This window comes from Girardinichthys multiradiatus, chromosome 1 (genome assembly GCF_021462225.1).
Source record: "Girardinichthys multiradiatus isolate DD_20200921_A chromosome 1, DD_fGirMul_XY1, whole genome shotgun sequence".
In the NCBI taxonomy this organism is placed as follows: Eukaryota; Metazoa; Chordata; class Actinopteri; order Cyprinodontiformes; family Goodeidae; genus Girardinichthys; species Girardinichthys multiradiatus.
The window spans coordinates 10,922,885-10,940,598 of NC_061794.1; the positions used below are offsets into that span (position 1 = coordinate 10,922,885).

The window sequence follows — 17,714 nt, forward strand, 5'->3', positions numbered from 1 at the left end:
ATCTGGCAACCCTATTGACAGTTCATTCATGCAAACCATTCACACGGGCGACCCAATGTTGTATGAGGCCCTGATTTTGAATCATTTATGGGGGCCGAGTTCCATCTAAGCTAATCAATATGATTGTGCATTCGATTTGTCTTAGAAATCGGAGCTCGGATCTAGCAATGACCTCAAACCTAAGAAGAGTTCTGCAATTGCAAGTGGCAATATCAGTGGGATTTGGCAATTGTGGTGGTGATTATACGAGACAATAATTTTTTCTCTACATTTTATGTGTTAACAAATTTATCTTTTTCAGTGCTATGTGTGCCACTGATTTAATGAGATACATACCGTCAAAATTGATGATCAAAAGTTTAGTTTTTAAATAAGGGAGCATTCTTCATTTATGTCCAAACCCTGACCCTAACCCAGGCGTGGTTTACTACTTTTGCCTAGTGTAAATTAAGATTATAAGAGTGTGCTGTTTCCGTGCAGGTAATTCTGAAGGTCAGCAAGAAGTAAACAGAAACAGGAAGTAGGACAGCTCAAATCGCATGCAGTTCATCAGTTCTTGTGTGGAGCAATGCTCAAGTTTAAGAACAGTAATTATGAATCTCGTATCAACTTTGCTCAGTCAAGCAAGGGGGCTTGATGGTGGGCATGTTGCCCATGTATGAGGCCTTAGTCCTCAATGCAGCCTGTCAAGGGTTTGAGTCCTGGTCCGTTGACATTTGCTGAATGTCTTCCCCCTCTCTCTCCACCCCATTTTCTGTCATCTCACTTTTAAAATAAAGGCCACCAGTGCCACAAAAAAGTATAGTAATTGAACGAAATAATAACTTTAATGACAATAAGAAAAAAAAATTGATTGTTTACTACAATTGACATGATGCATTGAATAATTTTAGATCCAAGCAGAGAGAATGGTTGTCAGCATGACAAGTAGAACATTCTGGATAGGATGTGAGTTCATGCTGTAAATATATTTTCAGATTTTTTTAACTAAAGTTTGTATTTTATGCACATTGTGTTAAATCATGCTTTCTTAATTTTCTTAATCTAGCATTGCATTACACTGACAGATGGTTGATCATGCCCGTCATTTCTGAGCTAATTGTGTTGTATTTTCCACTATGTTGAAATAGATATTTTCTCACGAAATGAATGTTTTATGGAGATTAATCACGTGCTTTTTGTTCATTTTATTTGTGTATTTACAGACAGAGACCACGGCAGTTGTTAATGCTCTTTCAATTATGCACTTTGATTTATGCTATTCCATTTTTGTACTGTAAACTGGAGTTTAGGCACCTTGAGGGGGTTTGATATTGAGGGTTTGCTGCTGCTTAGTGTTTTTGTCTGTTTAAAACTTTACTGTATGCATTCCAAATCTTATTTAACGCTGTTTCACACACGTTGAGCAGTCTAGTAATAAAGACCCCAAAACTTATGTGTCTGTCACCCTAATTTCACGAGCTCACACTACCAATGCATCAATTAATTTTCTCAGATGTCGGTGCTCAGATCTGAAATGACGCTAAACCTTTCTAGGGATGGTTCTAGATGCAAGTCAGAAAAACAGGAGGAAATTCTAATTGTTGTGGTACTTACTGCTATTAGCTATGCAATATGTCTTTCTCTCCATTTTATTTATTGAAACACAAAAAACATGTCCACAAATTGAAAATTTAAAAATACCATGTGCACCACAAGTTTAATAGGACACACAGTCATAAGTGAAAATAAATATTTTACACTGGAAACTTTAATTACCTTCTTTATGTGCAGAATAAATCTTTGTGTGTGTGGAGGAGGGGGGGGGCTAACAAGTAAAAACAACTACATCACAATAACTGTACACATGAAGGTAACCTGGTCAAGTGAATTAAGAGATAATATATTTTTTACAAAACACCTTTGTCATACTGTATGTACTCCACAAAGACTTATCATTGGTTTTGTAAAACAATCACAAATTATGTTGTATGATGAAATAAAATGCTAAACAACTGCAATTTCAACATGCAAACTTTACAGAAACAATAGTAATAAGAATAATAATAACTAAGATTTACATAGTGCCTATCAATAAACCTAATAATACTTTACAAAAAGTGAATAATTCAACTAAAGTTGAACACCTTATTGAAGAGGAAAGTTTCTTGCAGCACAGATGGAAAAAAAGGCTAGATCTTCAAAGCAGACCCATGGCTGAGCATTTTTGTGCCTGACACTGTGTGTATGGTTGGAGAAGATCTAACAGGTGTCCAAGGCCTAGGATGGTAAGGGATTTGAAGGTGAGAAGATCTTGTAAGTGATGTTGTATTTGACAGGCAGCCAGTGGAGATTTAGGAGAGAGGGGCTGATCTGTTGGTAAGGCTTAGTGTGTGTTAGTAGACTAGCAGCTGAGCTTTGGACATACTGGAGCAGGTCCAGGGATCTGTTGGAAATCCTCAATAGGACCTAACTGGAGTAATCCAGACGGGCTGTAACAGAGGCATGGATCAACCTCTCTTAGAGATAACTGACTGTAGCGGACTGTTGTAATATTGTTCAGGTCAGAAACAAAAAACTTTGTGAATGATGTGATGTTAGCCTGGAATGAAAGTACTGAGTCCAGAATAACACCTAGGTTACAAACATGCTTGGGTGATGAGATGGCTCAACCGTTAATTAGTTGGACCCCAGTGTTCTGAAGTAGGGCTTGGGGGTGTACAACTAGGTCATGTTAGATTACTTGCATTGATTTCATTCAGACAGCTGATAAGTAATTGTTCGGGTGAAAGTGTGAAGGGTTTGGTATTAAGATGCAGTTGGGTGTCATCCACATACAAAAGCAAGCTGAGACCATGGCAGGGAATGATATGTGACAATAAACACAAGGGGTACAAAACCAAACCTTATGGCATACCATTTTAGTGTATTCACTATTAGGTAAAACTTTATCTTCTTCCTAGTGTCTGAGATTTAGTTTTGGTTTAAGACTGTTATTTACTTCATTACTGACGAAATTATTTAATTGACGCTCCTTTTTTCCTGACGATTACAAGATGATGACGAGCCAAACATAGCTCATTGATGAGTAAAATTTTCGTTGACAAGACCAGATGAAAATGCTAGTGACTGGTCTGTCAGACGTTAACAATGCATGGCAATTCTGCCAATATAATCTCTCAGTGAAAAGCTAAAAAGTATCAATAGGTCAGCTCTATCCTATCCTTATTTGGTGACCCCCCATCACCACCACGTGTCTATTAATTCATTGATGGGCTATGGTGGTGTTCAACAGGTGGGACTTATTCTGAAACCACAGAAGGTTCTATTGACATACTTTAAATATGATTCATCCATAAGAAAAACCAAATGTAATGTAGAGGGAGACAGTGGTAAATGCGGCCACAGCTAGATGGGAAAATACCACAAATCTAAAGCAACACCTGAAGGCTTACCATGCTGATATTCTTTCAAAGGTAAGTTACAATACGTCCTGTTGACATGTATACAAGCAATGTTACCCAGCTTGTGACAAATTTCATAGTAAGGTTAAATCTTTCTGCATAACACCTGCTGTAAATTGGCTGTTAACCTCGGGCTTGGTTGTTTTACATAATTTTATTAGCTTATGTATATTACTGTTACATGTATTACATAGAGGGATTTTTGGCCAGGGCACCAAAGACCCATGTTTGAGTAACTGAAAGATGGAGGGAAATGTAGTTTTTCAGACCTGCTGCTATTCCCCATGTGTCTAAATCAATAGCACATTTTTGCAATGTTAGCAACTGTAACGTTAGTAGCATGTTAGCAGCATCTTTGTTAGTTTATGACCTCTGCGGTTTTTGGCGCGTTTACAATAAAAACAAACAAACTCAACCATACAACTGCATTATAAATTTAGCCATTGGTCATTAAAGAAAGACCAGAGGGTCTTATTACCGGGTAGGTGCCAGTCATATGGTTAATAAGCTATCAAAATTAATGTTTGTGTCGCTAGTTTCATAGTTAAGGCCATTCTATTTTTTTAACATGGTAGTATTTTGTCAAAATGATGTCTTGAAACACTTGATATGTATAATAAATATATATTCACATATAGACACACACATATATGTGTCTATATGTTTTTTTAAGATAGGATACCTGCATTTGATAGCATGGTATTCACCTGTAGACCTTTACAGGAAGCGTAGGCTACTTTCTACACAGAGATAGAGAATACACAATTTTTATCACTTAAACTAGACTAAAACCGTGTTGAGTTTTCGGTGACTAAAACTGGATGAAATCTATCACTTATAGTAATGACTAAAATATGACTAAAACTAATAAGCATTTTTGTCCGAAAGACTAAGACTTAAACTAAAATGGTTGCCAAAAACAACACATGTGTAGAGGTTCAGGGAAAAACATGGACAACCCAATTTGCTTACATGATAACATTTGAAAAAGTATTAACAAAAGTTTGAATGAAGATCTAATTAAAGTACTTCCCAGACGTTTATATGCATAGGGAATATTAAAGATTTAAAGTTGGTCTCAAATTTGATTATGTAGTGTGATCCATGAATCTGAAGTGTTTGAATGGATACTAAAAGCTGGGTAAACTGGCTCCTTAAACACAGTTTTAAAGGTGTAAATGTGTTCCCTAAGAGATTTTATGGTGTAGAAGGACAATGTTCCACCTTCATAGTCAAGAGAAACCTCAATCTTAGTTGGTTGTTGGAGCGTCTCCCCCAGTGCAGCATTGCCAGAGGAAGAGTACACAGTGAGCTTGCCATTTTTCCACTGTAGTCTCCAGGACACAGAGTTGTGCCCCAGGCGACTGTGGTCTCCGCGACGAGGGATGCTTTTGTAGCACGCACCAAGGGACCACATGCAGTTGGCGCCCATTTCCACCATCCAGACATGCGTGCCTTCTGAAAAACCCTGGCTACACAGGATCTGAGGTGAACTTATGAAACGCTCCGGGTGCTCAACGTAGGACTGCTTGGAGGTGCTGCATCTGACTGTGCGCAGGTCATTGGACACCAACAAGTTTGGGTGGGCAGTGCAGACATTGAAAGTGACCTCCAGGGGGTTGAGTAGGATGTGAAGAGTATCAAGGAGACGGACCATTTCTGTGCGGAAGTCGTGGGTTTTGAGGCCAGTCTGGAGACCCTTGGTGTTCAGGGCAGTCATTGTGGGGACTGTGCTGGGAAAACTGCTCGTGACAACATCCCTCACTTTCTGTTCTATCATCATGAATCTGAAAAGCAAAGCAAATTACTTCATATGCTATCATAATGCATACAAAGATATGAATTTATCTCAGACTTTTCATTAAAGCATACATTAAATATTTTTGCAAGTAAATAATTTTTTGAACTAAATTTCACAGTTATATACTCGTACTCATACTCGTACTCGTACTCGTCGTCTTCCGCTTATCCGGGACCGGGTCGCGGGGGCAGCAGACTCAACAGAGACGCCCAGACGTCCCTCTCTCCAGACACCTCCTCCAGCTCCTCCAGGGGGAGCCCAAGGCGTTCCCAGGCCAGCCGAGAGACATAGTCCCTCCAGCGTGTCCTGGGCCGTCCCCTGGGCCTCCTCCCAGTGGGACGTGCCTGGAACACCTCCAGAGGAAGGCATCCAGGAGGCATCCGGTATGGATGCCCGAGCCACCTCAACTGGCTCCTCTCGATGTGGAGGAGCAGCGGCTCTACTCCGAGCCACTCCCGGATGGCCGAGCTCCTCACCCTATCTCTAAGGGAGTGCCCAGCCACCCTACGGAGGAAACTCATTTCAGCCGCTTGTATCCGGGATCTCGTTCTTTCGGTCATGACCCAAAGTTCATGGCCATAGGTGAGGGTAGGAACGTAGACCGACCAGTAAATTGAGAGCTTTGCTTTTCGGCTCAGCTCTCTCTTCACCACAACGGACCGGCACAGCGCCCCCATTACTGTGGCAGCCACACTGATCCGTCTGTCGATCTCCCGCTCCATTCTTCCCTCACTCGTGAACAAGACCCCGAGATACTTAAACTCCTCCACTTGAGGCAGGAACTCCCCTCCAACCTGAAGAGGACAAGCCACCCTTTTCCGGTCGAGTACCATGGCCTCGGACTTGGAGGAGCTGATCCTCATCCCAGCCGCTTCACACTCGGCTGCGAACCGCCACAGCGCATGCTGTAGGTCTTGGCTAGAGGGGGCCAGCAGGACCACGTCATCTGCAAAAAGAAGAGACAAAATCCACTGGTCCCCAAACCCGACCCCCTCCGGCCCTTGGCTGCGTCTAGAAATCCTGTCCATAAAAGTTATGAACAGGACCGGTGACAAAGGGCAGCCCTGCCGGAGTCCAACATGCACTGGGAACAGGTCCGACTTAGTGCCGGCAATGCGGACCAAACTCCTGCTCCGCTCGTACAGGGACCGGATGGCCCCTAGTAAAGGGCCCCCGATTCCATACTCCTGGAGCACCCCCCACAGGGCATCACGAGGGACACAGTCGAATGCCTTCTCCAGGTCCACAAAACACATGTGAACCGGTTGGGCAAACTCCCATGAACCCTCGAGCACCCTGTAGAGGGTATAGAGCTGGTCCAGTGTTCCACGGCCGGGACGAAAACCACACTGCTCCTCCTGAAGCCGAGGTTCGACTATCGGTCGGACTCTCCTCTCCAATACCCTGGCGTAGGCCTTACCAAGGAGGCTGAGGAGTGTGATCCCCCTGTAGTTGGAATACACCCTCTGGTCCCCCTTCTTATGAAGGGGGAGCACCACCCCAGTCTGCCAGTCCAGAGGCACTGTCCCCGACCGCCACTCAATGTTGAAGAGACGTGTCAACCATGACAGCCCTACAACATCCAGAGACTTGAGGTACTCAGGGCGGATCTCATACACCCCCGAAGCCTTGCCACCGCAGAGCTTTTTAACCACCTCGGTGACTTCAGCCTGGGTGATGAAAGAGTTCAACCCTGAGTCCCCAGCCTCTGTTTCCACCACGGAATGCGTGATGGCAGGATTGAGGAGATCCTCGAAGTACTCCTTCCACCGCCCAATAATGTCCTCAGTCGAGGTCAGCAGTCTCCCGCCCCCACTATAAACAGTGTTGGCGAAGCACTGCTTCCCCCTCCTGAGGCGACGGACGGTTTGCCAGAATCACTTCAAGGCCAACCGGTAGTCCTTTTCCATGGCCTCACCGAACTCCTCCCAGGTCCGAGTTTTTGCCTCAGCCACAGCCCGGGCCGCAGCACGCTTGGCCTCACGGTACCCGTCAGCCGCCTCAGGAGTCCCACAAGCCAACCACAGCCGATAGGACTCCTTCTTCAGCTTAACAGCATCCCTTACTGCCGGTGTCCACCACCGGGTTCTGGGATTGCCACCGCGACAGGCACCGCAGACCTTACGGCCACAGCTACGGGCAGCAGCATTGACAATAGATGCGGAGAACATGGTCCACTCGGACTCTATGTCTCCAACATCCCCCGGGATCTGGTCGAAGCTCTCCCGGAGGTGGGAGTTGAATACATCCCTGGCCGAGGGCTCTGCCAGGCGTTCCCAGCAGACCCTCACTATGCGCTTGGGCCTGCCAAGTCTGTCCGGCTTTCTCCTCCTCCAGCGGATCCAACTCACCACCAGGTGATGATCAGTGGACAGCTCAGCCCCTCTCTTCACCCGAGTGTCCAAAACATGCGGCCGAAGGTCTGATGATACGACAACAAAGTCGATCATCGACCTCCTGCCTAGGGTGTCCTGGTGCCAAGTCCACTGATGGACACCCTTATGTTTGAACATGGTGTTCGTTATGGACAATCCGTGACTAGCACAGAAGTCCAATAACAAAACACCACTCGGATTCAGATCGGGGAGGCCATTCCTCCCGATCACGCTTCTCCAGGTGTCACTGTCGTTCCCCACGTGGGCGTTGAAGTCCCCCAGCAGAATAATGGAGTCCCCGGGAGGGGCACTATCCAGCACCCCCGACAGGGACGCCAAGAAGGCCGGGTACTCTGCACTGCCACTCGGCCCGTAGGCTGAAATGATAGTCAGAGACCTCTCCCCAACCCGAAGGCGCAGGGATACGACCCTCTCATCCACTGGGGTAAACCCCAACACGTGACGGCTGAGCTGGGGGGCAACAAGCAAACCCACACCAGCCCGCCGCCTCTCCCCGTGGGCCACTCCAGAGTAGAACAGAGTCCAACCCCTCTCAAGGAGATGGGTTCCAGAGCCCACGCTGTGCGTGGAGGCGAGCCCGACTATTTCTAGTCGATATCTCTCGACCTCCCGCACAAGCTCAGGCTCCTTCCCCCCCAGCGAGGTGACATTCCACGTCCCTAGAGCCAGCCTAAGCATCTGGGGATCGGGCCGCTGAGGTCTCCACCTTCGTCCGCCACCCAATCCTCTTTGCACCGGTCCCTCACGGTTCCCCCTGCAGGTGGTGGGCCCACTGGGGGATGGCCTCGCGTCTCTTGTTCGGGCTTGGCCCGGCCGGGTCCCGTGAGGAGCAACCTGGCCACCAGGCGCTCTCCGACGAGTCCCGACCCCAGGCCTGGCTCCAGGGTGGGACCCCGGCTCCGCCGTACCGGGCGACGTCACGTGCCTCGATATTTTATTCTTCATGAGGGATTCTTGAACCACTCTTTGTCTGACCCATCACCTAGAGCCTGTTTGCCATGGGAGACCCTACCAGGGGCATTTAGGCCCCAGACAACATAGCCTCTAGGATCATTTGAGCACTCAAACCCCTCCACCACGTTAAGGTGGTGGTTCAAGGAAGGGCAGTTATATACTTATATACAAAATACTTATTGTACAACAGCTCAAGATCAATCATACTGGATGGATAGCATCTATGAACCACAATCTTCAAGTCTGCACTAATCTAAAACATTCTATTGCTGTTCTGCCTGCATATCTAAAAACATAATGCTACCGGAAGCCAAATGGTCAGCCTTGTATCAAGTCATGTTTTCTTGCAGTAGTGCATTGCATTTACCACCATGCATTCACTATCAACCCAGCTTCTTTGTCCCTTCTGAAGAAAGGTATTCCCACTGTATGATGCAGCCACCACAGTAGTGATATGATCAGGGTGATGCGCAATGTTAAGTTTTCTTCCACAGATAACATTTTTTTATGTATTAAGGGCAGATCATTGCCTATGGGTTGGAGGTTAGTCTTTGTCTCAAGCTGAAGAGTATAAGTATCTTGCAGTCTCTTCAACTAATCTCATCTGGCTAGAGTACATTCTTTCACGTTTGCTGTGTCTCCAGCATGCTTTGTGGTTAATGGGACATCTTATGGCTGTCATCGTGCCACTCTTCTTGCAGGCTACATCTGCAGAGTGCATAACTAGTAGTTGTACAGTTAACACATGACTTCTCCATGGATTTTAGCAAGGGACAATAGATTTAGGAAGTCTGAATACATATGCATAAAACGCTTTCTAGAATTTTATTTATAAAGATTTTAAAAACTAAAAGTTTTTTTCAGCCGAGACACTACTATGTGTTTGTCTAACACATTAAATCTAACACAATGAACCTAAGGGTTGTAAATGACAAAATATGAAAAGTTCAAGGAGTTTGAATACTTTTGCAGGGCAATGAATGAAGTACTTAAATAAAAGCAGGGATGTTTTTTTTACCTGTGTATAAAGGTACACGTGTCTGTCTCACTGAGGGCCTCAGTCACATTCTTGTGGGCCTCCAGCAGCTGCTGCTGCTGCTCCTCCAGTGCACTCACTCCAAGCTGCCAGCTTTTCTGCCGCTGCCCTCTCTCTTCCTCCAACAGCATACGCACCCGCTCCCTGTACCTGAAAACACATTTTATTTCATGTCATCAATATGTTATGATTGTCACTGTGGATCAGTGTGTCATGAAGAAAACTGAACATACAATTAATAAACATTCTGATACTATTGTACCAGCTGATGTAATATAAAAGTATAAAAGTTAACTGATTAAATGCTACGTTTAACCATCTGCTGAATAAAGTAATAAAAGGTTCATGGGTGGACAAACTAAAGAGAAACTGCAAGCATCACTGTTATCATTTGGCACATCAAATATTGATGTGTCAAGACAACTGTGCATTTGTATCTATTAAAGTCACTTGCTCAACCTGCTCTTCAAGTTATTACCAGAAGCTAAAGAGTACATGTATTTAATCATAATTGGACAAAACTATAGTTAGTTGTTTTTAACACAGTCCCTTTCATTTTCAAATGAAAGCAAAAGACTATCTTCAATCCATTCATTGTCTATACCCCCTTTTCGTGCAGGGTCGCAAGGGCGCTGGTGCCCATCTCCAGTGGTCATTAGGTGAGAGATGTGGTACCCCCTGGACAGGTTGCCAGTCCATCGCAGGGCAACACAGAGACAGACAGGACAAACAACCATGCATCCACTCACACCTAACGGCAATTTAGTAGAGAGACCAATCAATCTAACAATAATTTTTTTGGAATGTGGGAGGACACACTTTTTTTGGTACCTGGACAGAACGCAGGCATGCACAGAGAGAACCTGCAAACTCCATTCAGAAAGACCCCAAGTTGGGATACAAACCCAGGACCTTTTGCCGCAACACAGCAGTGCTACCAGCTGTGCCACTGTGCAGAAAAGACTTCCTAGAACATAAGCTGAGACACAAACATAAGACCACTGTCCAAAAATGGTCTTGAGTAAAAAAGTCAATAAGAATCAAGAAGCAATTAACATTTAGCTCTTAATCCAGTAATCATTATGCTTCTTCATCATGTAAAGGTTTGTAGTTATTACTTCAGCAAAAGTAAGTGTGAAAATTCCCAGGGTTTTGGTTTATCATTTTGTTTTACATAGACAATCCTATTTGTTTATGAATAATGTACTAAAACAATTTTATCAGCCCTAGTCCCATTGTGGAGCAGGACTGTGGTAAAAATAACTCACCTGAAACCAAATCTCAAGTTTACTTCTTACATATTTACTCACAAGCTATTGTAAACATTGGTGGTTAGAAAAGTAGCAAAGTTTTTTTGGAGTGTAATTGACCCTTGAAAATACCGATCACTAAAATGGTAACCTCTACAGCCTTGGTGTGACCAAATCAGAAATCTGTGGGCTTTAATTCTAAGGACAGATTTTCCCTGTTTTTCTGGAACACCTGGCAGTGAAGACATTTAGTAATAAATTTACACAATTGGGAACCAGGTTGGTAGCTAGCTACCTGCATCACAGTGCCCACTTCTTATGGCCACTATGCCCAACAATCCTTTGACAATGAGTAAAATATCACCCAGTTATGACAATGGAAAATCAGTGTTATGCTTTTGTAGAGCATTTAAATAGACTTAATCTACAGGAGCAAAATTTTACGATTCCATCCATATACAGTGCCTTACCTGTCCACTATTGCAGCCATACTATCCATGAGTGTGACTGCCTTGCTGACCATTTTGTGCCTAACAGCCTCGGAGGCTGCCTGGTCCTGTGTTGTCTTCTGAAGAAGGCTTTCTGTCAGCAGCAGTCGGCTGGAAACCACCTGCAGACATGCATTATTCAGATATGCTTTATTCAGAGGTGTTTCTTTTTTGCTGAATAAAGATTAATAGGCAAATAAATGCTGTAAGTATTAATTGGCATTTTTTTTGATTCAGTCATGCAGAACTGCTGAACCTTGTCAGGAGTGATTACACTTTTCTCATCAGTCATGAATTTTTTTTTTGCTTTTGCATTTTTCTCATTAATCTATTACAAAACACTGTGTATGTGAACTACATTGCCTAGAGTCGTTTTTTTAAAGCCACAGAGGTTTCATTTTATTGTCCATATCTCTGCCCAGCATATTCTTGTCATTCCAGCTCAGCAACCTGATAAACAGGCCAGAATCACAAGAGGTAGAATTGCAGGATGAGGATTTTACTCATTTATTACTGTAGAATTCTCTCTTGATGCACAGATAAGAATAAAACAAAGAAACAAATGATGTCTTGGTTGCTGAAGTGAGGGGATTTACTTCAGAACATCAAAAAATACTGCATGTTGTTCTTCCTTTTCTTTTATTTCCCACCTGTACATCAGAATAAATACTTTGCTTCTATACAAATGTTCTAGTTCTTGCATCCTAAACAGAATAAATGTAAGCTTGTGTCAGATACGTCTAAACTACCTTGTTGCGGCTCTCCAGGGCTCGCCTCATCTCCTCTTCTGCCACGTTGAAGGTGAGGACGTCGTGGTTCTGGTGATGGCCTTCTACGAAGCATGTGGTGCAAAGAGACATCATTTCATTGGAACAAAAGTATTCAAGCGGAAGGTTATGGACGACGCAGGCCTTCGTCCCCACCTCCTTCAAAGGTTCCACCAAAGAGTGGGCCTTGAAGGACTCCCTTTCGTTGTGCTTCTCGAGATGCCTGGAGCACAGCGACACCTCACACTTCAGGCAGGTCTTCATCGCTGGAGACTGGTGATCTATGCAGTGGTCGCAGAAAACATCAGCGTCCACCTCCACTGGTTCAATCACATTCAGGATCTCTTCGTAAATATTTTGGGAAGTGGCTTGGAAACCCTCAACAATGCTGGAGAGTTTGAAGTTTTCTTGCAGGGAATCGATGCCATGATAGATCTTGCGACACTCTGGGCAGCGTAGAGGTTCTTTGCCACTGTCTATGGAGTCTGCAGACTTGGAGATGCAAGCTCGACAGTAGTTGTGACCACAGGGGAGAACAAGTGGATTGCTGTAGAGCTGAAGACAGATGGGACAGCTCAGCTCCTGGGCTAGCTGCTCTTGTTGTTTTGATGAAAACATTCTGAAAATTTAGATCTGTAGTTTTTTCTTCTGCTTGTAGTTTCTTTTTCCTCTCTCGTCACTCTTCTTGAAAAAAACTTCGAAGCATCCAACTAGGGTACCAGTATCTAATTTTTATTTCTCATCAAGCGAGGCTACAGGTGTAGAGACAGGTACAGTAAAGAGCAAGCAAGGAACACTACTACTGGTACTTATCAGAATGCCAGTAGGAGGTTCCAAACTTGTTTGCAGGACAACATTCCATTCTAAAAGGCATGTTCATCTGTGCTGCTTGGAAGTCACACCAGCATAGAGGTCACTGTTAATAGGTAAACTTGTGGCCCAAAATCTTGGAACTTTTTTGAAAGAAAATGTAGTCAACCAGTTGTGCAAAAACTCTTCATCAAAATATGTTCAATTTATTTGGAAACATAATAACTGTCTCTTAATGAGCATAAAAGCAGTTTAGTTTGCTCCTGTGTTTGCAAATCCTGTAAAAAAGGGGAAGATGAAATTGTATGCATTAGTAAATTCACATGTTCTGCAACTTCTTGACGTAAAACAAGACAACACAGAAACAAGAAACAGTGAAAAGGTGCAATATCAAAGTTGCCATTTCAGATGTTGAGAAAAGTCTGAAGCTATTTAGTGAAAGTGGCTGAAAAGACAATCGCAGGGGGCTGTATCCAAAATCTTCTTGTTTTTTTTCTTCTGTGTTCAACAAAACACAACAAACGTTGGACCACAAGCACCTTGTGAGCTCACTTTCAGTTGACACACCTTATTCCATTCAGTGTTGCACAGAAGAGGTACAGTACACACAATTCTATGTGGGTACTTATATTTCCATGTATACTGATTTAAAATTTTTATTATCAGTGGGAATTTTCCATTCCTGTATTAGCTGATTAATTTAAATGCTCTTAGTTCATGCATATAATTATTAGCCATTCTTTTGACTGTTTTTCTGGCACACCTTATTCTGTGAACCAGACACCGGTTGATCTAGCAATTCAAGCTTTTGCAGGAACTGGTGGCTGGAAATGCCATTCACTCTCTTGAGACGCTGGGAACAGCCTGTGAAAAATGGTTCTCAGCAAAGCAAAAGGTGTAAAATAAACATCTGCTGTGACACAACATAAAAGTTCAGCAAGTTCATTCATCTTATTTTTACCCACAATGGTGATGGTTCATCCTACTTAACGTATAACATACAGTGAAGTAACATTTGGCATAAACCATCCTCAATTTAAAGCCATGTAAAGCCACCACTGGACTCTGGACTAGTGAAGTGGTGTTTTCTGTGCTATGAATCAGAAAAAGGCGGACCCAAGAGTCAGCCAGACACGGTACTGAAAGTTTTAAAGGTTTATTCAGCCACAGGAAAACATCACACAGGTAACACTCCTCACAGATTCCAGGAATCACTGAGGCAGAAAGAGGGATTAGTGACTTGTAGTCTCTCCAGATTTTGCAGGGATCGGAAAAGCCACTAACCTGCTTTTGTCTTGAGTGGAACTTGAAACCCAGAGGGGAAACCTCAGTGGGCGGCAGGCGGTGATCTCCACAGCGCAGGTAAGAAGTGACTCCAGGCTGAATAATCCGAGGGCTAGGCTGGCTCAATAATCCAAGGACAGAAACAGGGTCAACGATCGGAACAAGAGACGTCAGGCAAGGGGCAGGCAGAGGCATAAACCAGCTGCAGGAAACAAGGTCGACAACCAAAATCCAAATAGTCCGACAGGGAGCAGGCAGAGGCATAAATCCAAAAGGCAAGGCAAGGTCAAGAACAATGATCAGACAGGAAGGAACGCTGGATATCTACTCACACAATGGCTTTCAAAAATCTGGCACCGTCTGCTTGTCAGAGTCAGTATATATCAGGGAAGACACAGGTGCTTGGCATTCCACAGATTGCACTACACTGCAGCAGCCACCAGGTGCATCTAATCTGCTGATTGCAGCCAGGGAGACAGGGTAGAGCAGACGTGCCAGAATCATAACATTCTGGAGTTACAAATCATGCCTCTCTATCTGGTAATCAAGTTTGGTCTGTTTGATAAATATATGAATGATGGCATAATACCCTTAAACCCTATGGGTAAAGAATGGGATGTCACTCAAGATCATATGTGTGTCAAAGCAGATGATTGAATACCTTTGGCAATATAGTCTATGTGAAATTGTGGGTAATAATGTGTCTAAGTCTTTAAATCCAGCAAAGAATTGTTCTGTTAAATTCTGTTTGTTCAAAATATTGGCTTTGAACACGTAAATAATTCAAGATGGCGCCGACGATGGCAGCCTCGGACAGTTCTGTGGTGTCGGGCCACAATCCTGTGGTCTCATTCAGTAGAGAGGAACTTCTCAACATCAGAGAGTCCTCTCTTGGGTTTTTTTCACCATCTTTCATTGATCCGAGGTTCACTGAGCTCCTGGCGAGTGGAGCTGCGGCTCTATATGGGATTCTGCGCCGAAAACGGCGGAGGGGAAAGCGTGCTGGCGCGCTGGTAAAGCTCCGCAAAAGAGGACTTCGCACACCACTGCCTTCAATCCACCTGGCAAATGTCCGCTCTCTCAACAACAAGATGGTGCTTCTTCTCACCGGTAAAAACTCAGACCTCCACGGATCAGCGGTTCTCTGCTTCACCGAGACATGGCTGAGTCAAAACATCCCGGACCGCGCATTGCTGTTGCCGGACTTCCAGCTGATCAGAGCGGATCGCAGCGCGGAGCTATCGGGGAAGAAGCGAGGTGGCGGAATCTGCTTTTATATAAATGAAAATTGGTGCAGAGACGTAAAAGTGCTGGGAAAAACATGTAGCCCGGATCTGGAGTCATTTTCCATAATCTGTAAGCCGTTTTACTCACCGAGAGAGTTTTCCTCGTTTATAATAATCGGCTCATATTTTCCACCGCATGGCTGCACTTCTGCCGCGGAAAAACATCTTGCTGAGCTGATTACAGACCTGGAGAAAAAATACACGGACTCTTTCATCATAATACTGGGAGATTTTAACAGAGCAAACCTCTCAAATGAACTCCCCAAATACAGACAGCATATTAAGTGTCCCACCAGAGACAAAAACACACTGGACCATTGTTACACAGCTTTAAAGGACTCATATCATGCTGTTACCAGGGCTGCTCTGGGTTTTTTGGATCATTAACTAATCCACCTCATCCCAACCTACAGACAGAGACTAAGAGCTTCCAAACCCAAGGTTCACACTGTTAAGAAGTGGACTGAGGAATCAAAGCAGATGCTACAGGCCTGCTTTGAATGCACAGACTGGACTGTTTTTGAAACTTCAGCCACTGACGTAAACCAACTAACTGATGTGGTGACATCATACATCAGTTTCTGTGAGGACATGTGTGTGCAGACCAAGACGTTCTGCACCTTTGGGAACAATAAGCCATGGTTTACTCCACACCTCAGGAATCTGCGCAGGGAAAAGGAAGAAGCTCACAGCAGTGGAGATTGGGCGCGGTACAAGCAGGCCAGGAACAAACTAACAAAAGAGATCAAAGCAGCTAAGAGAAGCTATAGTGAGAAGCTTAAGAACAGCCTTTCTACTGGTTACACTTCAGCTGTATGGACTGGTCTGAGAAACCTGACTGCCTACAAGAGCCCCTCCACCCATCCTGACCAGAGTCGTCTCCTGGCCAACCGTCTGAATGGCTTCTACTGCAGACATGACAAGAAGCCATTCGCACCTCAAATCATTCCCTCTACATCCCATTCAGGAACAAATTCCTCCCATTAAGCAACCAACCCCCCACCATCAGATCCACTGCCTGCACTAAAGATCTCCGAGGAAGAGGTAAACAGGCTCTTTCAGCGCATGAAAACAAAAAAAGCTGGAGGACCTGATAACGTCTCCCCATCATGTCTGAAAGCCTGCGCACATCAACTTGCTCCGATCCTCACAAGGATCTTCAACAAGTCACTGGAGAAATGTGAGGTCCCCTCCTGCCTCAAACGATCCACCATCATCCCGGTTCCCAAGAAGGTTCTTAGGAACCACCATCTCTGAGGACCTGAGATGGTCTTCGCACATAGACACTGTTTGGAAGAAGGCCCAGCAGAGACTGTACTTCCTGAGGCAACTCAAGAAGTTCAACCTTCCACAGGAGCTGCTGGTCATCTTCTACACTGCCATCATTCAGTCTGTCCTGTCTTCATCCATCTCAGTGTGGTTTGGCTCATCCACAAAACAGGAAAGGTCCAGACTGCAACGAATAATCAGGTCTGCAGAGAGAATAATCAGAGCTGACCTTCCCTCCATCCAGGACTTATACAGGTCTAGGGTCAAGAAAAAAGCTGCCAAAATCTCTGCAGACCCCACATACCCTGCACATAAACTGTTTAGAGTTTTACCTTCAGGCCGCCGCTACAGAGCACTGTTCACTAAAACCAGCCGCCACAAAGACAGTTTCTTCCCGCAGGCTGTTTCTCTGATGAACATTCAATAGAGTACAGAACAACAGCATACAGATGTTGCAAATGCACCTTTTCTATTAGATATGTGTATATTGTACATTGTAAATTGTAAATTTGTATATTCTGTAATGCAGAATATTGCATTGTACATTGTATATTGTACATTGTAAATTTGTATATTCTGTAATGCAAAAACAGAACAAAAGAGCAAAGTGTACCGGAGTCAAATTCCTTGTTTGTATGTACGAACTTGGCATTAAAGCTGATTCTGATTCTGATAATATCATTAAACTCGTACTTACTCGCTAGCAATACAGCATAGTATTGAGCTTCCTGGCTGTTTTTATTTGTCGAAAATCAACTTTTCCTCTCACATACAAAATTGAAACCATTGCATACATTACTATAGACACAGTCACACACACTTACAAAACTGAAATCACACACACACCATTAAAAGCATGCACACATATAACTAAAATACCTATTCATGTGTGTGTGCGTGTGTGTGTGTGTGTGTGTGTGTGTGTGTGCA

At 44.1% G+C, this 17,714-nt stretch overlaps 1 protein-coding gene across 1 annotated transcript; it reads right to left on the reverse strand.

The window, feature by feature from the left end:
• Positions 1 to 1,665: 1,665 nt before the first annotated feature.
• On the reverse strand, positions 1,666 to 13,179 carry LOC124873062 (E3 ubiquitin/ISG15 ligase TRIM25-like). Its single transcript, XM_047373551.1, has 4 exons — positions 12,118 to 13,179; positions 11,351 to 11,490; positions 9,613 to 9,780; positions 1,666 to 5,230 (listed from the first exon to the last, which is right to left on the reverse strand). The coding sequence occupies exons 1-4, from the start codon at positions 12,751 to 12,753 to the stop codon at positions 4,522 to 4,524; spliced, it is 1,653 nt and encodes a 550-aa protein (XP_047229507.1). The 5' UTR covers positions 12,754 to 13,179; the 3' UTR covers positions 1,666 to 4,521.
• Between the last annotated feature and the right edge of the window lie 4,535 nt (positions 13,180 to 17,714).